The sequence below is a fragment of the Gymnogyps californianus genome, chromosome Z, assembly GCF_018139145.2.
Source record: "Gymnogyps californianus isolate 813 chromosome Z, ASM1813914v2, whole genome shotgun sequence".
Taxonomy (NCBI): Eukaryota; Metazoa; Chordata; class Aves; order Accipitriformes; family Cathartidae; genus Gymnogyps; species Gymnogyps californianus.
Window position 1 is genome coordinate 61654086 of NC_059500.1, and position 23491 is coordinate 61677576.

A 23491-nucleotide genomic window follows, 5' to 3' on the forward strand; every position below is an offset into this window, starting at 1 on the left:
AACAGAGCCTTTCTCTCTGCACATTATCAGGCTCCCTGTTGAGAAGAGGTGGTGTCCAGTTAGATGAAAGAAATCTTTGAGTGAGCTCTCCAGTCAGCCTTGCTTAGCTCTAGCCCCAGCTGGACAAAAAATCTCACAGCCTCACTGTCTCAAATTATATGCTACTAAGTAACAGATAAACCCAAACCATGACACAGACCTTCCAGAAAAGATCTGTGCTAACCAAGAAGGATGCAGTCAGATTAGTTGTGTATGCAACAATTTTTAAGTTTCCCAAAGAAATTCCTGTTCAGTACCTTGCTTTGTCAGCATCGCCAAGTTGGTCTCAAATTAATTTCTCTCATAAACCAGTAGTGAGAGCACAGACAGGTCTGTGCCAGCCAAAAGACTCCAGCCCAGTATACCTCCATACTGCCTCTTGTAACTTGACTGCAGACAGCTGAAACTCATGCTGCCTATGGATTTCCCCTTTGATTTTAGTTAAGCTTCTAAGTTCTTTAAAATGTCCCTTAATCACTTACTACTCATTAATAAATGATTTATAAACTTTATCTTTCAAAAGTCCACAAAACTTAAATGGTAAGAATTAATACCTATACTCCTGTTTAGTTCCTTTGGTTAATAGTTGAAAAGAGAATGTTTGAAAACTATCAAAACAAGTATCTCATGTGGGATGATCTATGAAATTTCTTCTGATGTGTGTGGACAAACAGGTTCAGACTTCCCAGGAAGGCTTGAAAATGAATGAAATGCTTCGGGTATTTGGTGCTGAAGGATCTAGGTCACAACAAACTACTAACATACAGGATTTAGAAGGAACTCTGCTGCAGGCAACTGATGCCATCTGCTGTTGACCATCCACAGGACACAACCAGATGACTGCTTTGACTTATGACACTTCTCCTTTCCATTTTTTTGTCTCTAGTACCTACTTTGAATATAAATTTCAATATAAAAATTTTTCCAAAGGGCATTCCATGAAGCACTTGTGTGATCTGGATACCTGTTATCTGTTTGTAACTTAGATTTCTGGTTTTCATATTTCAAAATGAGAAAAAACAGAGCAGATGTGAAGAGATGGTAAAATGAGAAGCGGTAAGGAACATGTATTCGTATTTCCTCAAAAATACGACAAAACACTTTGGTCCAAGGAGTACTGAACTAAAGGGAAAATGTTTTGTAAGCTTCACTGGGATTTGGATAAGAGCTATATTGCATTAATAATTACTGAAAAAATCCACACATTCTCATAATCCTTTTTTTTCCTTTTAGTCAATGTGACTGCTACAATCCTAAACTGGAAAGAAAGCAGTCCACCAAGCAGATCATTACTCGGTTGCTCAGATTGTTAGTATTTGGGATTCTGGATGTATCAAATGCTTCTAGGAGTGCTTTGAATAGGTCATTCTAATGCCCTGAAGTATTTTTTTATCTTTTTAAAAACAAATATCCAAATACCTCTATATAAGAGTATTCCAAGTGAAAAAGAAATTATGGTATAGTGTCAGTAGAAGTATCTTGCACAGCCCCACCAGATATTTCACAGATCAAATCTGTATGAGTAGTTAAGTTAAAAATCACAGCTGAGAGACTGTGAGAAAACTTGAATGTGTCAAGAACAAAAAAAGAGAGAAAAAAGAAATAGATTATCTTCCTGAAATGTTTAAATTCATATATGAAGAAAGAAATTTTTAAAACCATCTGTTGATAAAATGTGTTCAGGACGCAGTATTTTAGCATTTTTTTCACTTTGGATTTTTGAATCCTGCTCTAGTCTCCACTTGATTTTGCGAACTGGTGTTACTTTTTTTTCCTCTTTGAAATGCCTATTTCTGCTTGGGAAGCAAGGATGCCTCCACAAAGTCTTCCTTGGGCATCCAGCATCCTGTATTAGCAGCTGCACAGACATACTACTCATTTTCACATCTTGAGTGATGTAAAATGAATAGCAAGGCTGTACACACACTACTTCGGGTAGGTCTGCAGCTAAATTAAATGCCCAGACTTTGGAATGTGCATGACTTTGGGGCCGTGGTGTTCTTCAACCTGTATGAAGGGACTGCTTCCTCAGCACACAGCCTCACATTGCTCAGCCTACGTACAGGGCTATGGTTGCATTTGTCATACTATACCAAAGGACCAATCTCTGTTTTGTTGGTGTTGGGGTTTTTTGGAAGGAGGTGTAAATGCATATGGGTGGATAGCTCTGCTTCACCATAGTAACAGCTCCAGAACTTACGGAAATAATTGAAGGCTGCTGTATAAACAAGGCACTTCTAAGTATTTTGCCACTTAACCGTTTGCCATGCGGACAAGGTTACCAACAGTACATTTGCAATGATCTGTCTTGCCATGATAGACAGAGATACAAAGTGTCATCTTTTCTTTGCTCATCCAATAAATGCAAACTTGTTTTCTTCTGCAATGGGAAAGCAGTTTCTTCAACAACTTTGAGGACATAATTTAATATAGTATGACAGTATTTGAATTCTTATGCCAAATCTGCTGGCAGAAAACATTCATGCAGAAAGTATTCATATGAAAGATAAGAATAGCAAGGTAAAAAGTGGAACATAAGAGAGAAAAGGAAGAACTACAGTGAATAAGTGTTCATACACAAATAACTGAGTGTATTATTTCTCTTACAGTTAAAAATGATGCAGAAAATCTAAATGTAAATCTGCAAATGTATCCAGCAAAGAGGAAATAGTATTCAATAATAGCCAGCACTTCAGTATATGTTTAATTTTAAAACATGAATTCAAACATCATTTGATTGTACTGGAAGGATTCCTGGTTAAGGAACGCTTAATTTAATGCTTTGTTCAGATGAGACCTTAATGCCTAGATAATGGTTTCAAATATTTAATTGTTATGAAACAGAACTATAAAGCAATTAGAAAAATTAGAACAGATTTTACACACCTTATAATATGGATTAGGTTGGAATTTTCCCTGTGTAAGCCTGACAGATCTGAGATCTCCCTTGGCTGGAGACTGATCTTGTAAGTTACTGATGATGCTGTTGAGAGCAGTTATCCTTTATCGTTTGGTACTCGACATCTTACTACAGCAAACCTCCATGCACCAAAGTTCATGATAAACACGAAGTCTTTTCTTAGATGACTCTGTAGGAAGTCTAGCACTTGAAGGGGCATGACAGAACATGGGTCATGAGAAGGGCATGCACTTAATTGCATGGTCGTGCACAATTAACTTAGCAACTGCACTGGCTGACTTCAGTGAGGGGCACAGAATTAAAATGTTTTTTTCTAATTAAAGTGTTTCAGAATGTTGAGAACTACTGAGAATTAGTAAAAATATTTCCGTTCGCAGGAAAATTTCAGTCCAAAACTTAAAAAAGGAGTTAAGAAATCAAAGCAAAAACCCAGTATAAGTGGAATTCTAAGAGCCCATGTTGAAGTCTTTCTCTAATGCACAACTTCATTATCATCTCATGTTCTCACTTCTGTTAAGATATACGAAGATATTGCTAACATAGTCTGGATTTATAAGATTCAGTCAGAATCAGAAGTAATTTTCTGAAAACAATATAACCAAAGCTATAAAGAACCAAGGTAAGCAGAGTGTCTAACACTAAAAATTGCAGCCACGTGGGATTTCTATATCAAACAGTATTTAAGAAAACGATCAGGAAAGAAGCACTTAAAACTCATGACTAAATTCTCAGCTTTGGCCTCAGCTGTGTTTCAGTAGAAATCTAGAGAAGAAAATTACTGAAATATGCTGGTGCGACAGATCTCAAAGCAGTGGGCCTAAAGGGGACATAAAGGCACTCTTCTCGACCGTCTTGGTTATAGATCAGCACAACTGCAACTTTTAATCATATCTGTGAAGCTAGGCATGAAGCTTCAGTATACTTTTTTTCAACAAATGCGTTTTTTGCAAAATTTTGCCAAGAAAGAAATTTTCTTTCAGAAATACTGAAATGAAAAAAATATTTTGGATTGGTCTAACATTAATTTTGAACCATGTAGGCTTCTCTGGTATCCCTAATTTTTGTGGGCATAAGGTCGTTAGCATGACATGAAAGACTCATAATTAACTGCACTTGTAAGTCTTTAAATACCTTTTAGCATTTAGTTCTGAATCCCTTTTCAAAGCATTATTTACAGATGTAAGTTAGTATCACTCAGGTTTTTGCTCAGGAAGAGCTTATTAACTGACTCCACTTGTAACATGCCAAGATACATACAGGAGTTGTTATGTGCTGTTACATGTTAGGGCCTAAAATTCCTGCAAATTGACATTTAAAATAAACTTTTTAAGAAAGAATTTAGATAAACAATATGATAAAAATGTAATCTTCACATGCTTTATTTAGGAAACACTATAGCAATAATAAAATAGAACATTTGAATATTATGCCTTCCCTTGAAAGACTAAAATATTATGTAAAAGCATTACATAACATAAACAGTATTTTTCAGAGATAATAAGTACTGGTACACCTATTTAATAAGTGATTCACCTAAAACATCAGTCAGGGGTTGAATAAAAGATTTTCAAGACTTTTCCCAAAACATTAAAAAAAAAAAATTCAAAACATTCATTATTCTTGTTAATCATGTTTATTACAGTAATGCCACAGATCTAAAGGTAAGTGAATTCCAGTGGGCTTGTTATAAGTACATTCAGGTCTCTGCCCTGAAGAATTTCCAAATAGGTAATATGACAGCAGCAAATTTGATATTAATTTCATTACTGTTTGGAGATGGGCTGAGTTGTATGAGACAACTTGGAGTGAAGTGAAGGTAACAGCAACTGTCAAAAAAGAGCATGAGAAGGAAGAAAGGGGCAAACAAGTGACTGACAAAGATGATGTCCGTCCTACTTTTAGCTCCCACTTTCCCCTGACCGTAGTCAGGGCATTTTTCTGGGAGGTAGGTGCAAGTGGTCTAGAAATTAAGTTGACTCACCTTCAGCTTTGGTTTAAAAGCAAGTGGCAGGTGCCACTGTGTTTTTTGAGGAGTCCAAAATTGTCAGTGTGTGTTAGGCTCTGAGAATGCTCTGACAGCACCTATGGGATCAAGCTTGTCAGAGCTTGGACAAGCAAGAATGCCTCACTTCTGCCTGCTGATTAGGTTTACCGTTAAGCAAGGTGCTAAGCTCTTCCACTTTGTCAAAACTAAGTTACACTGTGTCACTGCAGATGTAGAACTTTCAGGCTTTTCAGAATTGCTGTTTTGGACATAGAGAAGTAAATGCTAAATTCACTTTTAGGTATGTTTGCCCTTTACTAAATCTGGCCTCCAGTTATGAAAGACAGATCTATAAAGGGAGATATTAATGCCTTGTATCTTCAAGTCCCAACTGCCTATTAGAGCACAGTTCCAAAGACAAAGGTACAAAGGAAAAGTGAGTCTGTAGAGGTCAGCTATTTTGAGAACTCTAGCTTTAGTAAGTAACCTTGTTTTCTCCTCCATTATTTGCATTCTGAATTCGCCTATCAGAACTTGAGGTATCTGGCTTAAATGATTTCTTTTTCAACTTGCAACTTAAATTGAGTAAACAGTTTATTCTCAACAACAGAACCCACCTTAACTCAGTTCCACGGAAAACGGTCTTAGCTTTTCAACATCCCTTTCCATCATTTTAGATGCACATGGCTTGTATAATTAGAAAAATGTCTGCAAAGGAATCTAGTGAGAACTATGTATGTGCATCTTATCCTCTTGAGAACGGAGTAAGCTATGGTATACTTACTGCACTATCATGCGCTAGTTTGTCCATAAAGAGTATGTTCACAAAACATCCATATCTGAGCTTACTTCCCGAAACATTCCCACGTAGACCAACTCCCATTAGTCAAAAATAAGATTTGAGTCACAGGAACAGGTGCAGTCTCCGGTACACAGTAGGAAGTCTGGAGTCACTTCATGACTGAGAAATCAGTGAAGATATTCCAAACAAAGTGGAACAAACACAGTCAGAATTTGCCACCAGAATCTGACACGCTCGAAATCACAAGAAAATTGTAAGCATTTAAGAAAGTTACAGTAAATGTGTACAGAAGCTGAATGTAAAGTTTGAGGGAAAATGAGACTTTATATGATAAGAATGCTCAGTAATGAACTTGCTCCAGATCCTGAAAGCTCTTCTTTGGAGGGAGACAAAGATCTCCCTGACTTTTCTCATTTTGGACAGTTCCAGTTAAGTCATCAGGACAACTTGCTGAGTAAGGTACTATCAATGACTGTAAGAATTGTGGGACCTGGCCTGCCAGATTGGAACAACTTACTGAGACGATTTTAGTATATGCCTGTGAGTGCAAATGGGAAGTTTTGTATTTCCAACAATTTTCAGAAGTGGAGAATCCCAACATTTTGTACTTAATAGGATTTTTAAGGTCAGACTTTTAAGGTCTTACTGTTTTAAATATCTGCAGTATTTTGGCAAAAAATCTCCGTATGAATTCGGGGGCATTATGCTGTTGGTATTATCATGGATAACAGTATTGATTCTTGCAGTGAATGTTGACTACTTTCTTTGTTTTCTTATGTGTCATCACATTATTTTTAATATTGAATTATACTCTCATCAGGCCACATTCTGGTTATCATGGTGCAACCTCTGTGAAGCATGTACTTACCTTATTCTTAACTTTCACCTAGCTGTTGAAACAATGCTAACTACTGAGGTAGGATAAAGGGGCAGTGCCTGTAATTCAGAACTCCAAGGATCAACGTTAATATCACTCTCCTCGCCTCTGACACATACACTTAGAGGAGTACAATGGCAGTGATTGTACAGACATCTAGGGAGGGCAGAGATCTCCATACATGCTGCTAGATTGGTATCTAGCTTGCGCAGAGCTCTAGTTTCTTGCTCTATCTGCTGGCATTACCTTGTTCTTGATTCGTGATTATAAAAATTCTTCCCTGTTGAGCTAAGTGTTGCTACGTTCTGTTTCTGCTCAGCTATACTGCCTGCCAGCAGTGCTTTATTTAACAACTGAAGTTAAACAGTTAAAATGGTTTCTGTTATGTCTGTTTTAATGCAGTTTTCATTAAGTTATAAGCCTGAAGTCTCCTTTTCTCTTAATTTGTAAAATATTTTGAAGCAGTGTTTTTGTTTGCTTGTGTGCTTTAGAAAGCAGATAATAATTTTAACGTGTCATAATTTGGGAAAATTCAGACAGTTTAATAAAAATTTGGCCACAATTGGGTGTCAATAGAATGTTTTAACACAACGTTAGGAACTGATCTAATATTAATTAGGTCTGAGAAATTACCATCTTTTGCTTATTGAAAACATCAGAAATCCACTATAGATTGCAAAGGAAAACAAAAGTAGAAATTACCTAAAACTACAGACTTAAAGCAACACTATGGTAACATTTTTGTGCACTGCAATAAAGACAGGAATGCAATCAGGATGTGATTTTTAGGTCTACTTCCGTAACTTTTCTTGAACTCAGGGGAAGTTACATTAACAACTGTTTTATAAAAGTAACAGATGCACCTCAATGTCAAATAAGGAAACTTTATCTTGGAATTTTCCCAATGAGAAGATTTACAGTGACTTTTGTCACAGGGTGGAAGGGACATCTAGAACTAACGTAGTCCAACCCTCCTGCTCAAAGCAGTGTCAGCTAGAGCAGGTTACTAAGGACCACGTCCAGCTGAGTTCTGAGTATCTCCAAGGATGCAGACTCCACAACCTCTTGGGGGCACCTGTGCCAATATTGTACCAACCTCGCAGTAAAAAAAGGGGTTTAAAAATGTTTATATCAAATTTCCTGTATTTCAATTTGTGCCTGCTGTCCTATCACTGGATACCATGAGAGTCTGGCTGTGTCTTCTTTACACTATCCCCTCAGGTATTTTTTATACACATTGATAAGATCGCCTTCCAAGCCTTCTCTTCTCCAAGCTAAACAATCCCAGGTCTGTCAGCCTCTCCTTGTATGTCAGATGTCGCTTGGTCTTAATCATCTTCACGGCCATTGACTAGATCCACTCCAGTATGTCCCTTTCTTTTTTCTACTAGGGAGCCCAGAACTGGACACAGTACTCCAGATGTGGCCTCAGCAGCGCTGAGTAGAAGGGAAGGATCAACTCCCTCAACCTACTGGCAACACTTCCTAATGTAGCATAGGAAGCTGTTGGCCCTGTTTGCCACAAGGGCACAGTGCTGGCTCACGTTCGACTTGGTGTTCACCAGAACCCCCCAGGTCCTTTTCTGCAAAGCTGCTTTCTAGATGGTTGGCCCCCAGCCTGTAGTGGTGTAGGGGTTTATTTCTCCTTAGATTCAGGACTTTGCAACACCAGTTGGAACAACAGAGGACAACCGCTTTCAAAGCTATGTTCACACAGCTGTACAATGCCGTACACCCCTGAGCTCCTCACACAGTTTCACTTAATGCAAAAAAAAAAAAAGCCACTGTCAACATATATATCAGACTGTCACAGAGATACTGCCAGTTCTGGTTTCAGTGTGCCAAGCGCACACAGAAGTACTTGCATTATGTAAGCATATCAAGTGCTTGAGAATATGAAAGGGACATTTACAAAAGCATGTACCTGTGCAGACCTGCATCTTAAAATACAGTTCTGAGTTATCTTTCTGTTTACATCCCAGAATTAGTGTACTTCACCTATTAAAGCTGGCTCTCTATTTGATGACTTCTAAAATATCACCAGTCTTTATCACCCCATAAAGCAGACCCCCTTCCAAAACAGAAATTTGCACTTTTTCCCCCCATCTTCCTATTGTGACAAGTATTTTTCCTGTCTTTTCCTTTGGAAAAAAATCATGCTGACTCATTTTCTTGCTGCTTTACTTTCTCCAGTTTTGACCATGGCATCTGATACTGCAAGGGCGCACAATGTAATTAATTTGAGATACTTAATTTCTGATAAATTAATACAGCAGACAATGTAATGAAAGGACCAAACCTTACTCACTTTCTTCAGAAGACAGTTCATTACAAATCACTAAGAAATTTTAGTATGAGTGTGGTGCGCAGGAATTGACCTGAAGTCCTGAGAAAACCAACACTGAAAGAAGAGTTTACTTTGGCTTGCATTCCCAAAAAAGCACCAGCTAGAACTAGGATATTTCAATTTATTTTTTTTTCCAGTCTTTATTCCTTGAAAGCCACGACAGTGTTGGTAAACTCAGGCATGCACCTGCTCTTTGATAAAATTTCACCTATTTCTACAAGAAAAATACATAAGAGAGCAAGTTAAGAAGATGTAATAGCTATGATGCCCTGCTAAGTTGGAGACTGAAGTTTAAGTTTCCTTTCTCAATAATCTTTTTTTTTGGTAAACTAATTTGTAACATTTTTAAACACATCACAGTGTAAAGATGTCATTATTCATCCTCAACATTTTCTGAGTAAAAGACCTTCATATTTAGACAAATCCTGAAATCTTCTGTGACAACTCATATTTGTCAGATACAAATTGTTCAGATGCAGCCTTTGGCTCAGGAAACCCCTAAACTATTGACTGCTGGGTAGTGGCAAGTATACTAGGGAAGGCACCGTTCTATGCATCGCCTGTTTGTTATATGCTTTTTTATGAAATCTCTGCTACCAGCAGCCGTCAGATTTAAGCTAGATGGGGTGATATGGTCTAATCCAGTGCAGACTTCATAAGGTTTCATGTTTCCTTGCTACTTCCTTATCTTTGTCATCATCTCCTTTGTTTTTCTTTCTCTCAGTTTTTAAAATGTAAGTGTGGCTTTCACTTCCTCCATTTCCCTAGCTGAACCTCCTTTTGTTGGCACATCAGCGTATACTTTTTCTACAGCTACACAGCAGTCTTCTCTTCTTGTTCGTATTACACCGCTGTCCTACTCTGATGTCCATCTAGTATTCCAGAACTGATATGCCCATGATCAAAGTTTTTTCCTCCTCATGACTTCTATCCTATTCAGTTCCTAATGTATTATCTCCACCTCAGCATTTCTTTCTCCTCCCACAACTCCCACATTTTCTTCCAGAGCTGCCTTTCTCAACACTAGTGGATCTGTTCTTGTTTCTTTCCTTCCAAGTCTTTGCACCTTTCCTCTTTGTTACCTTCCCTAGTCTTGTAGAACAGGTGAGTTAGGAAGGGAAATAGGTGCCTTTTCTAGCTGCCTGAATCAGGAGTGCGTTTAAGAGTCTCAAATCCTGATGTATTCAAACAGGAAGCATAAAATGAAGCTGTCTGCTAATTTTCCAAGGAAGACATCAGCACAAACAAGATTAATGAACTTAATATTGTCCTAGACAGTGATGCCAACGTTTTGAAAGAAAGAGTGCCCTGCAACAGGTCAGGTCACTTAAGAGACTAACGGAACATTACTGATGACCTTAACTAATAGAATGCTGATATGTAATGAAATTTTATAGTCTAGTAACATAATTAGCTAATTGCTATTACTCTCTCTGGGTGGGAAAGCAATAGGCTTTCTTTAACAAGCTTCGGAAGACAGAATTGGTTGCGTTACCCAGAAGTTCGCACAGAGCAGTGCTATGCATTTTCAACTAAAGCAGTGAACTAAACGAGCCTTTGTCCCATCTGCTGACTACCAGTAGTTTCTGAGCAACACACTGCCCTCCTGACTATTTAATACTGAGGATGATTTCATACATTGCTGTCCCTAAGTATTTTTCTTCCTGAAACTTTTTCTTCCTACAAAATTATGTTCCCATTCCAGATCCTATGCCATATGCACTACATCACTCTTTCTGCTGAATTAAAGACTGAACCTCTGAGACTATTTGTTACTCGTCTCCTATTTCTTTTCTACACTGACTCCTTGCTGCGCCTTCATCTCCCATCTTTCCTCAGATACACCAAACAAGTTATGTTGGCTCATATGGCTTTCCTCAGCTGTAGGAGGGTGGGGATGTGAAGCACATCTTATAAAATGTCTGTCAAACCAAACAAGTAATTTCCAGAGGGTTTCTAACACCTACCAGTTGTTATGGATATCACATTATTATCACAGTTATTTAAAACAGTTTTAGATTAGCTAAATGTCAATCTCGCAGCAACTGCACAACCTTCAGGACATCTTTGTGTATATGACAGACTCCCAGCTGTGAAATGATTACTTAAAAAAACTCCATACTTCTAAATGAGCATGTATCAATGGTTTTCTTTATGGAAGAAAAAAAAAGAAGATTAAAAAAATCCAAGTTGGGTTCTGCTATTCAGATGTATTATTTTGGTTTGTATTAGTCTCTCTTTTCAGTCTGAAAGTGCACAAGATCAATTTCACTACTGTTTGCTTCCACATTTTCAGTGCACTGGTAAAAAGAACTATATCTTTTGGTTGGTTGGTTGTTTTTTTTAAAATTCCCACAGACTTTAATAACTTAAAAGCATAAATTTTGTTTGAGGAATGAATCTGAGGTCACAATATCAACTTAAGAGTTGATCACAACTCTTAAGCACAAAATCACATCTGAAAATGTTGACAGTTCTACTAAAATGACCAACTAGTGTTTTCTTCTGTTTAGTTTGTTTAGTGTGTTCTTCTGTTATATACTAAACCTATGACAGATTTCTCATATACATTAAAGTGATGAAAGAACTTCAACAGGGATTAAGCAGAGCTGGAAAAAAAGAAAGTTTTTTTTCCAGTGGTACACAATGGTTTATGGTGGATAAGACAGGCGCAGAAAGTTCTGACAAGGTGTAGTCAGAGGGACACAACTCAGGAGGTACGTGTGTTAATACAAATGCCCTCGTCACCATACTGTGAAGAACCCACAAATAATTAGACTTTGTGTAAGCAGCATGAATTCCCATTTTGTAAGACACAGCTATTTATGCTGGTTTATCTTGTACTGAGGCATAGTCTCAAGTATGTGATGATACATTCTGTCACCACGGAAAGGAATGTATATAATGTAATATCAAAGAATAAATGAAAACATTATATGCTGGCAAAGTTTCAATCCTTCTTTCAACACAAATAAGGATTTAAAAACATGTAGAATGTAAACACAAGTTTTCACAATAGATTTTGTATTCCCCTCCCTTACATAATTTTCACCTAATTGTTTTTTTGTCTCATTTTGTTAAGTCTCTAGTTGAGCTGAGCTAGTCGTCTCTAACTATTCAACTAGGTATACCCAATGAAGGACTGGGCAGAAAACTATTGCTATTTCACCCTTGAAAGGCAAGGCTTCTCCCTTGATCTTTTTAAGTTGTCTAGTGATGCAGAGTAAAATCCTGTTCATCTTACATAAAAGCATCCAGTGAAATCAGCAGGATACCAGCTTGGTTAAGGGGACCAGGATTTGACCCAAAACTGCACTATTGTAAGGATATGAGCATTCTGTAGAATTTGTGATCATACATCTCTAAGCCTAAAACAGAAACACAAGTTAACGCTTTTGCTGAAAGTTTCCATAATGTAGTATTTAGCAAAGACGTGCATATGAGGACAGCTTTAATTAAACATAAGTAGACTCCTACCCAGAGATTGCTGCTAGTTTTTGATGAGCCTGGTAGGCCATCTCACATCCTCGGGTTCGAGTTTTGTGCATTTCTGCATGCAGAGATGGACAGGTGACTGAGACATCCCCAATAGAAATGACCAGCTCCCGATATAGAGCCACCTGGGTATTGAACTCCTGGACAAGCTGAAAAACAAAGAGGATTTACTTACGTGAGATGTTTAATTACACTGGTAAAAACAGTCAAGTTTTTAAAAAACATGCCCAATCTAGGGCTTGTTCCTGCTGCTCCCAATTTCATGGCATACAGGATCAAGATTTAGTAAATTACTAGGGCCTCCGTGGCAGCTGCCTCTTCTGTCAGCTATAAATGTTGATTTGCACTAGTGTTTCTGCTTTTGATCTCTGAAAGTGTTGGAGTTATTAGCCTTAAATATTAAGCAGACAAAAAACCAGCTGTTTTACTAGTAGCATGAGGTTATTTTTTGCTATCATAAAAGACAAAAATATCTCCAGAAATGATTGCCTTTGCTCCTCCTGCTTCCTGATTAACAGCACATTTAGGGCTCGGAATGTAGCATTTGCTTTTACACTGGCGATTTTGCTAATTTATTTTGTAATGATTTCTGTTCTGTCACTGGCCTCTAACCCAGATTTCAGACTTAAAATTATTCTGAAGTTATTGGCTGAGAAGATGTACCAGATAGGCACTTTCCAGTCAGGATTCTAGAAAGCACTTTTTCCAATGTGTGTCTGGGAAAAGAGACAAAGAAGTAAATAAACACTTCAACCTTTACAGAAATCTAATATCCAGCAGATACACATGGATGCTCTTGGATAAATGGGTAACTTTTCCAGTGATGGAAAGATCGTTATTGTTTAGTTCCACTGATCACGTATGTGTGATTATATTTTAAGGAAATGAAGCATTTGCTGTCTTCTGAAAGAAAGCACATCAGATCATTTGCTCCACATGGTGGTGGGGGCGGAAGTCAGGGAGCAATAGAATATTTATTTATCTGTGTTTTGCTAATTCGACCTCAATTTCCAAACTACATAAAAACAGACAAGAGTAACTGCTCATAATTCTGCAGCCACCGTTACCACCCGGAGTTCAACATATCCCAACATACAAGCATGCTAAAAACATGGATTCTATCAGATCTACCAAATTTTAAAGTCAAGCCCTCAAATTCTCATACTCGAGTATAAAATAAATGAGTCGCTTCTCCTGCAGTATTACATTCTGACTCTTCATGCATCCCACTGTAATTACTCTGTATAACTGAGAACTAGTATTGGGACCCGTTTTTTGGCCATACTTTCTTAAATTTCATTGTAAGAGTAGCAAATATGTTTCTCTGCTTCTGGAGCCACAAAACAATGCCAGTGCATTCCAGTACATCTGCACCCTCCCACCCCCAAACAAAACCAAAAGCATACAACAAACAGAGCCCTAGCCACAATATTTGCTAAATCTAGCTTTAACTCTCTCACTCTGTAGCTTAAGAGAATGCATGAAAGCAACGGAGAGAAAAAAAATTGTACCATGTTGTGTCATAGCGTAATTATTCTACATGAAGAAAAAGAGAAAAGCATTTCACCCTGCAACTGGTAACTGGTTGCGCCAGACACATTTTGCCAGTTCTCACCTGACATCCCCTGTACTAAACAGAGGACACATTCAGCCACCTCGGCATTGCCAAGGAAAACAAAACCACACTGATGTTGCAGCATCGAGACAGAGAACAAGAAAAAAACCCATTGGTTTTATCTCCTGAATCTTACTGCATCTTGACAACCCATCCGTAAATCATATTTTGTTTCTAAACAGTGAATTCTACAAAGCTAGCACTTCACTTGAACTAGCCACAGTATGCTGTCGGGAACGAGAAAAAAGGCAGGACCCAGTAGGATCCACTTGTTGGGTATATTTATAGAGCTACTGTGGCAGCTTTTGTTCCTCCGTGCACTGGGAGTTGCTCCCAATTTTGAAGTATCAGAGTGGACATCTGCCAGCACAATTTGCAGTATTAGAGGAAAAAACCTGCCAGAATCCAGCAGAACAGAAGTAGCAGGTACATTTCCAATGCCACTGGACAGAGCTTTAGCAAGATCCAGATTTTTCAAGTAAAGTAGCAGCAACTTTATTTGTTTTCTATTTCTGTCATTGGTTACAGGAGCAATTTTGGGGCCCAATGTCCAGCTGACTGTAGCTCAAGGAGCTAGCCAGGGGGTATATGGTGCCGGTTCAGAGGAAAGTGTCAGGATCCAAGCATTTTGAACATGAATGGAGAAAATTGTCATACCGTAATGTGACAGTCCAAAAAAAACATGGATGCAGGTGCTCGATCTGAGGTTTTACAGTCGCAACCAGCTACTCTGGGGACACTGGAAACAGGTACCACATATGTCAGCGACAGAATTTCAGGGCCTAAAATTCTGAGTCCTGTTTTAGAAGGATTTTAGGGCAAGAGTGTGGTTGCTGCACAAGACAGCAAGCAGAGAGTGCAGTGATGCAGCGGAGGCAACTGTTTACCTAATTAGGCTTCAGTGAGCGCAAGTCTGGGGACAGATTTGGCCCGATCTACCAAAAAGCCACTCCAGCTGCTTGGCAGCGCCGCGAAGGGGGCGTGCGCTGGGCCGAGGACTCCTGCTCCTGCAGGACCAGGCGCCAGGCTCCGGTCCCTGCCCTGACCGTCCCGCAGCACCCCGCCGGCTCCCCACGGGTCTCGTTTTCCCTCCCCTCTTCCGCTTTCGAACCGCTGCGAGTTAGGCTACAGGGCAGCACCCCCGACGGGGACTGCAGTTTTAAAAATAGTGCAGCTGCACGTGATGGGAATAGGCAAGCTGGCGGGAGGAGCGGCACCGCCGCCAGCGACGAGAGCACTCGGAGAAGATAAAAACTAAGGCAAGCCCGTTTGTGGTACCCACCATCTTGCAGTCATCCAGGGCTCTCTGGGTCTGGTAGGCGCTATCGGAGCCGCTGCCCCGGCGTTCGCTGTCGCGGCCGTGCGGCGAGGTCTTGCTGCCCTGGAAGATGGAGGCGGCGGAGCGGGGGCGCTTCCTGCGCCCGCTCGCTGCAGAGCTCATGCACACGCATCCGCCGCGCGGAGCCGCCCGCCGCGCGGGGCCCCGCGGGCGCGGGCAGCGCCTTCCCCCGCCGCCGCCGCCGCCGCCCCGAGGAGGGGTGCGGGCCCGCGCCGCTCGTCGCTTCGGCCCGGCCGGGACCGCGCCGCTCACGGCAGCGAGCGCGGCTGCTGTGGGTGATAGGCTGGCGTCTGCGGGAGAGCCCGGGGAGCGCCCTGCAGCATCGCCTCCGCTACCGCGGGGAGAGGCGGAGGGGCTGGCGCCTTCCCTCCTTCAGCAGCATGTCAGTCCCTGCGGAACCGCCCCGCCGGTGGCATGCTCTGCCGGCCTCCTTCCAACAGCCGGCGGGGGGGGGGAGGGGGGGGGCCGAGCGCGGCCGTGCCCGGCGGAGAAGGGCTCCCATCCAGCGGCCGCCGAAACCTGCCCGATGCTCCTGGCGGGGGACGCCCGCCCCGCCGCGCCACTACGCGCTCCCCCGGGGCGCCCGCCGGGAGCCGCTCGGAGGGGCCGGTGGGGCGGCGAGGCCCGGGGGCGGCTGCCGCTCGCGCTCCCGCCCCGTGGGGGCGGCGCGCTGCCGGCGGCGTCAGCCCGCCGGGCCCCGCCGCCCCCCCCCCACCCCACCCCCCCGAGGCCGCCAGCGGCGGGGCCCCGCTCGCCCCCCCCGGCCGCCCGCCGCGGGAGGCGGGTCAGCGCCGGGGCGAAGCGCCCTCCCGGTGCGTGCCCCAGGGAGGAGCCGGGCAGCGCCTTCCCTGCGGGTGGCCGCAGCCTCGGCCGGAGCCGCCCCCGGGCCGCCGGGGCGGTTTTCCTACCGGCGTTAGCACATCGCCCCTCCGGCTCTTGCCGAAGTTGATACTGATCTTCAAGAAGACACTTAGAAAATATTTTTCTATTTAGCGAAGACTTGGTTCGCTGCTCAAATCTGTTTTCCTTCACTAAAAAACATTATTTTGGGGCTCTAAGAAAAACGTTTGGAGGGTGTGATGCAACTACTAGATTGTATTTTTTCATTGTAGAAAAGAGTAAATAATAATCGATTGGAGAAATTGTTTCCTCTGTGCTCCAGCACGGCCGTGCAGTTGCAGTGTACCAGGCTGATGCTCACAGTCCCCCCAGGCCTTGGGCAGCAGCCCCTCCAATGCAGACGGCTTTGGGGCTGTGCCCACACTGTGTCTGCAGCCGCTTTCCCCAGGGCACCTGGGGGACTGCACTGCCCTGGGGCGAGCTACAGCCTGGGCCAGCTTCAGCTCCAGGGCTGGTCCTATTCCTCTCTGCAGCCAGGTAGCTATGGCTGTTTAGCTCACTTCTGGTATAATTTTATTTCTTCAGGACATTAAATAGAAGTTTTTTATGTTTCAGTAATGGTCTTGGTACCAAAGGAACGCCAAATGCATCCCACACAGAAACCCAGTCTTGCCAAGGAGCTTGACTATGCCAGCGATGGCACTCTGGAAGGTTGAGGGCCTCTTCTCAGGCTGTGCTGAGCATTACTGTAACACAGACACCCTGGTATCTACCTGAGTCTGGACATTGCTGATTAGTCTACTTTGAAACTCTTTTTAGACATTTCCAGCTATTTTCCCAGACATGGAAGCTGCTGGATGTGTGTTAGTGTTGATGGATTTGCAGCACTTGCAAGCACTGTTATCACTTTAGGTAAAACTAAAATGACCTTGTAATTATAATGTTACCGTTGTAAACATACTACTAGATCTTCAGCACCCAGAGCAGCAAGAACTTGCAGTTTGCAAGTGCTATATTAAGGATGCCACATTTTTTTTCACAGTAAACTTAATTCTATTACTCATAGGACATAAATGCTTGAATTTGGTGCTGCATGAACACAAGCTTTGAGCCAGGACATCATATTGCTTCCATATACAGACAAACCATTGCCTAATGACAAGGAAAATATTTTAATACTGGCAAAAAGCATAATGAACACATCTTCTCCTCACATGTGTATAGAACAAAACAGATATATTTGTGAAGGGAAATTAAAACATAGTACTATGCCACATTAATGCTAGTGTTTTAATCGTTGCTTATGTATCATTTTAGTCATATATTCTAGTCTTATTTCTGTCTATTTCAAGTCTTATTAAGAGCTACTGTAATAGCAATAATGAAATAATACTAATACTAAAACCAACAACAAGAGCAATAAATCTACCAAAGAATGCAGCATGTTTGCTTGTACCTTACCTGTCTTGACTGAAGTTCTGGACCCTTGAAGTCAATGCCAGAAGTCCCACTGACTTTTAAAAAAGGTTAGAATTTAGTTCCTGGTGATATATCTGCCCTGTATAAAGCTGAGTCACAGCTGAGTTTTGCCCTTCAGCCAACATCTGGAACAGTTTTGAAGTCCCAGTGACCTACAGCGTGTTCACTCCTGATTGTATCTTCAGTATGTCCACATTTGGCAGTGGATGTGGTGATTCTTTCTGTAATTTATAAGACTGCATATTTTCATAATTCTTCCAGCTGACCTCTGAAATCGTCATGGAACATGATGAATTTGATGGCACCCCAGGGTTATGTTGGAGAAGCAGGAGTGACGGAACCAGTGAGTCTGGGGTGCATAAGAAACAATGATTTTTGTAGGCATCCCAGTTCTCAGGCTGGGGGGAAAAGCTCCAAGCTAAGCCACCAAATGCTGTCACAGGGAGGGCAGCAGGAGCAATAAGACTTAGTTTGAAAATATATACCACCAGGAAACAAAATGCTCTCTTGAGAAAACAGAGGTATATATGTTGCAACACTTTCCTGAAAAGAGACACACATGATTCTTTCCTCTTGTCTGAACTAGAGTTCCTGTCACAAAAGGCCTTATTCTAGCTTTGTCTCCTGATGTTTAATGGATTGCAACAAGCAGGGGCTTGTTGCTCCCTCCTGCAGCATCCTCTCAAGACCATAGGTAGGTGACCTTGAAACAGGTTCAGAGAGTACTTGGCCTGTTACATAGTCAAATTCTTTGGCAACTCCACAGCTCATAATGAAATAAAAGTAAATATGTAGGCTTTGCAATACCTAGCCTATATCGAAATTCTAAAAAATGAACTGAGATGAACTTTTTACTTGGGAGTCTCTCTTGTTCTATTTTGTTGTAATCTTTGTCTAATTCATTTATTTCTTTGGTCGTTGGCTTCTGGTAATATTTCCCAAGGGTGAGTAGAATGTAATGGTCTAGTTAAGTTGAGAGAGAGACACTGATTAGTTGAGAAATGTGAGGAGATGTCTTTGGAGGAAAAAAAAAAGTGAAAAAGAGGCAAAGGAATAGAGAAAGCAAAAAAGACCATTTCTGTAGAAGAGATACAGAGAGAGAAGAGGAAACCAAGAAACAGGTACTGAAGAAAATAAAGGACAGTAATTCTGCATGATCTCCTTAGGACAGAAAAATAAAATATAAGTTTTAAAGTTAGATTGAAAACAAAAACTTAAGAATAACAACAGAGACTTTTTCACATTTCCTTATAATATTTTTTTAAGGAAAGTGAACCGACTGTCTTTCTAAGTAAATATGGTACATTTTAAGCAGAGCATAAATTTGTTCCCTGGAAATGCAGGGTCAGATCAGTGTCTGGAGGTAAAGTACTTGATTTTTGTACCAGGCTTCCTGTGGAGTAGAACTATTTAACCCTCATAAATAACAATGTAATAATGCATTTGAGAATCACTGCTTCAGTGGCCATTTATCTTTTATTAATCATTTCCTACAGGCTGGGAAGTTAGGGAAAGGAGTGCCACAGGAGGCACAATTCTGGCCTGATTCCATAAATAAGTCTTTTATGTATCCAAGGTGTTAGCCTTCCTGACTTCAGAGATCCTCCGGTGGTGGCAGCTCCCTGCACCCCTTCTCAGCCTGTGCTCAGTGCAGGGCTTAACAAGTCAAATAATTTTGTAGCAAAGATGGTACATTAGTATATTTTTAGTGTCTACTAGTCCAATACCAAGATACAGAAAAATATTGTACTTAGTCTCTTTAGAAATCAATACAGAATATTTGACCCCAAATACAGTAATTGAGTCTTTTTTTTAATGTCAAAAAATAATTTATGTAGATACCCCTCAAAGCAAAGACATCTCTGTCCTGTGAAGTTTATAGCCACAGTTCAACAAAGACTAGCAATATATTAGATGAAATGATTGTAAAGAAAACAGGAAAATTTTTCTAAGTTCTGTTGTGTCAATCTCAACAATTTCCAAGTTTACTTAGGAAACTAATGTCCACGCAGTGTATTGGCAGTGGAGATGCTGAGGAAGAGGCTTATTTTGCTTGCAATCACTGGAAGTTTTAAAAAAATGCAGTCATTAGTGAGTCCGTCTGTAGCTGTCAGCCCAGTATAGGCATGTCGCTCCTGGTTATGAATGCATGAAACAACATGCTTAAGCTAGCAAAAATGTCAAAATGGCTTTGTCTGCTTTACTTGCCTTCTCTGTAAGTGTTGCGAAAGACTGTTTGTGACACTTAAGTCATGCCCTGAGGATGCTAGAGATTATCGCAGTCAGATTTTTGGTGCTTAAGAACTGTTGTATTCCTTAAATCAGACAAAGAAAGAAATTCTAAATCAGATAATCCAGGATATGTTCCCAGCTTCGCTATTTCCTTTACAACATGTATTTACACATGTAATTCCAACATGAATTTATATGGAAATACCTGTGGGAGCACTCAGGTAGCTAGACAACTAACTGTTTCAAATTTAGCCAGATTTGCCCAACACAATATAGGAAGTTAATGACAGGGAAATTTAAGAAAATGGCCCATACAACCAGATATTTTTTGCTTTCACCTCTATGAGTATAATTTTTTTTAAACATAGTATCATTACTAAAATAATGCTAATGCCATCAGCACTTCTGTTATTATGAGAAAAAAACAAATGCCTACTGTAAAAAAATAAACATTAGCATAACAAATCTTCAAACTGCAGAAATTAAGAATTATTTCTGAAAAGAATAAGGGTAACGTTTTTTCATTATGAAAGTATCAATGGAATAATTTACCTTTAGCTCTAGTGTAGTCAATAGAATACAGAATGATTGCAATAACTATATATAAATTTGCCTTAATGTTATCTTTTTAATGACAGAAAATCTGGCATAAAAACAAAGCCATACAATGAATGGAAAAAAAACCCCACTGATAAATCTTCCTTTAAATGTCTGTAAAAAAGCTAAGAAAAATTATCTTTAAGGTCATAAAGCACAAAGAAATGAAATAATTTTAAAATGCTTACAAGAACTAAGAAATAAAAGCCAGGTTTTATGATATTATTTAAATTCCTTATGAATCAGAAGTCCCATGACAAATTTCATAAATGACTGGCTAGTAAAATATTAGAAGAAAGTCTTACACATAATAAATCTGTACATTATTTATGGAATGGTGAAGATTAAACTCTTAAAGTAAGACATTGCTATTATTAAAAGTAGAATAGGAACAGCTATGGAAAAGAAAACACCATGCATCTGTGAGGAGCTGTAAGACAGAGGAGTGAGAGAATACAGCTCTAGCCAAATGGATGCTTAAGAAATTAATGTCTATAAATGTATCACTGCTTTGCTACTTAGAAAATGCAATGTTTGGCATACAGTAGTTTGGAGACTGCTTGATGGATGCATAGGAGAAATATGTGGGGTTTGTGTTTTTATATTAAATGTATAAATTGCAGTCCTCTGTGTATTCAGGGAACATATACTTAATTCAAAAAAACAAGTATAGTCTTTTGAGAATCTGAGAATAACGCATAAATACCGAAACCAAATAATCTTAATCCCCCTTACTGTTACAGGAAAAACGCCTGGACCAACACAGAGGCCTCCACTACATCTTCAGCAACATTTTAAAAAGTCATATGCTTTACAGAAGTGGAATAGATGGCAAAATTTGTAGTCATTATCATGTCCACCATGGTTGTTCTGTAGACCCATGTGGTTACTAGAAATAAAAGTCCTATACAAAATTTCTGGTTTAGTCAGTATGAGAAATGGTTTGCCACTGTGTCTATACCATCTCCTAGACACGTGGTTCGGGTGCTCAGAAATGGAATAGCAAGCAGCATAAGGCTGTTCTCTTTCAAGATTTTAAAAAGCAAAGGTCCGATAACATTTAAAGAAGGACAGATATTTTCAGATTTCAAAAGCAAGTCAAGGATTGTAAAACTTCACTACTGTATCTAATGTAAATACAGCACAAGAATTATGCTGTTACAAGGAATAATCCAAATATAACTCTCAGAGCTAGTGACCTAATGAAAATCTGGAAGCTAAATCAAGCTGGACACTCTGGCTTAGTCAGTTTGACAAAATTCTGTTTGTGTTGTAAGAAGATGAGAATACAACTCAAAATTAGTAAACTCATTGGAGGCAGCAGTTCTCCGAAACCTCTTCTGTTTGCCGCCTGAGTTTGGCCTTTGTGAAAAAGCCTTTTCTGGCTACTTTGTATCTCCACTCTTCTGCCTGTCCTGATAACTATTCACTAGCTACATGTTTGAAAGAGATATTGTAACCCTACAAAGCAAACTTTGACTTCAATTTCAGTTATTCTCTTGTTGCACATTTCTGTTAAACGGTTGGAAGAGATACAACATTGATTTTTTATATTATCATTACTTCATTTTGGAATTAATGTTTTATTAAAATGAACAGAAATGGATCACATCCTTTTAAGAGCTATCATCTGGACAGTTACCCTGCAGGTTCAATATATTTTCACATTCAAAAGATTATTTTAATAACCACATTTTCATATTTTCTTTAAATGAAAGCTTAAATCACATGGAAAATTATGTGGTCTCCATGTACGTGTCATTACAGCACACCACAAACAATGACTAAATCTACTTTTGGTACATGGCAAGTGCAGCACAGTTCATTTTTACATGAAAATACAGTGTGGGTTGAATCAAATGATCAGTGATTTCAGCGAGGAAACGTGAGCTCTTATTCTGCCTTACAAGCTTTTTAGCCTTGCTGCTCTGAGTAACTGCACTGAAATCAAGCCATTCTTAATAGAAACATATATATTGCCAAGTACCTTTGTTGTACTTATAATCAGTTATCAGGATAATCAGTTATCAACCTGCTTTCACCAAGCCCATCAACCCACTAAATTAACTTTTTTTTTTTTAATTTCATGGGTATAATTTTCAACTCAAAACAAAGCAAACAATACCTGTAATTGTTCTTTATGAATGCTGTGCAATTCTGAGAATCTGGCTATGTATGTGACATACAAGGACAGTGATGAGGACCTTCCTTTTTTGCTTTCTTGGCCTTTAAATATTACATTATCTTTTTAAAAATCTAGAAAAAGATTAAGAATGATGGTGCTGTCTGATGTTATTCCAAGGACATTCACTGAAAGCAGGGAGAGTTTTAAGGAAAACTAGAACTGAACAAACTAGGGAATTTAAGAATATGAAAATCAACCAAAAAAAAGCATATGATTATCCATATGAAAGCAAATGAAAGATATTTCTTCCCCCTGCCCCAGTATTTTAGAATGGTAGAATGATGGCTTCTCAGAAGATACAGTCCAGGATTTCCAGTTTTGTCATTTTATTATATGCATGATTCTGCAAACTGTAGTGAGTTGAAGATTGCTTTAATTTTCTCTCTTTACTTATGCAGAAAGTTTGGTAATCCTTATTGTGGTGTGGTTGTGCTGGTTTGCTGCTGTGGGCTTGCAGTTTTACCTTGTTGGTTGGTTATTGAGGCGATGGAGAGATTCATAGAAGTGGCCATCTGCTTGTGGTGGCAGCTGCATTGCTTGGAACCTGAGAAACATCAGGATGAAGGCTCTGGCTGGCAACTTTCATCTCCTCTAATTCTTCCTTCTCCTTTCTGCTTTGCAGATGACAGAAAGAAGAACCCTTTCTAATAATTCTTACTTGGGCTTTGCATGATAGTGAAATAAATAGCTTTGTAAGAGTCAAAAAATCATTAAACATGATTATGAATTCTGAAGAGGGA

The 23491-nt window shown here is 39.9% G+C and overlaps 1 protein-coding gene across 1 annotated transcript in view; it reads right to left on the reverse strand.

The window, feature by feature from the left end:
* Window positions 1-15520, reverse strand: part of RGS7BP (regulator of G protein signaling 7 binding protein) — a 41244-nt gene extending 25724 nt beyond the window's left edge. Inside the window, exons 1-2 of the mRNA XM_050913303.1 lie at window positions 15362-15520; window positions 12447-12613 (exon numbers count right to left, since the gene is read on the reverse strand). Of these exons, the coding sequence (XP_050769260.1) occupies window positions 12447-12613; window positions 15362-15520 (326 nt within the window). The remainder of the gene's footprint in view (window positions 1-12446; window positions 12614-15361) is intronic.
* Between the last annotated feature and the right edge of the window lie 7971 nt (window positions 15521-23491).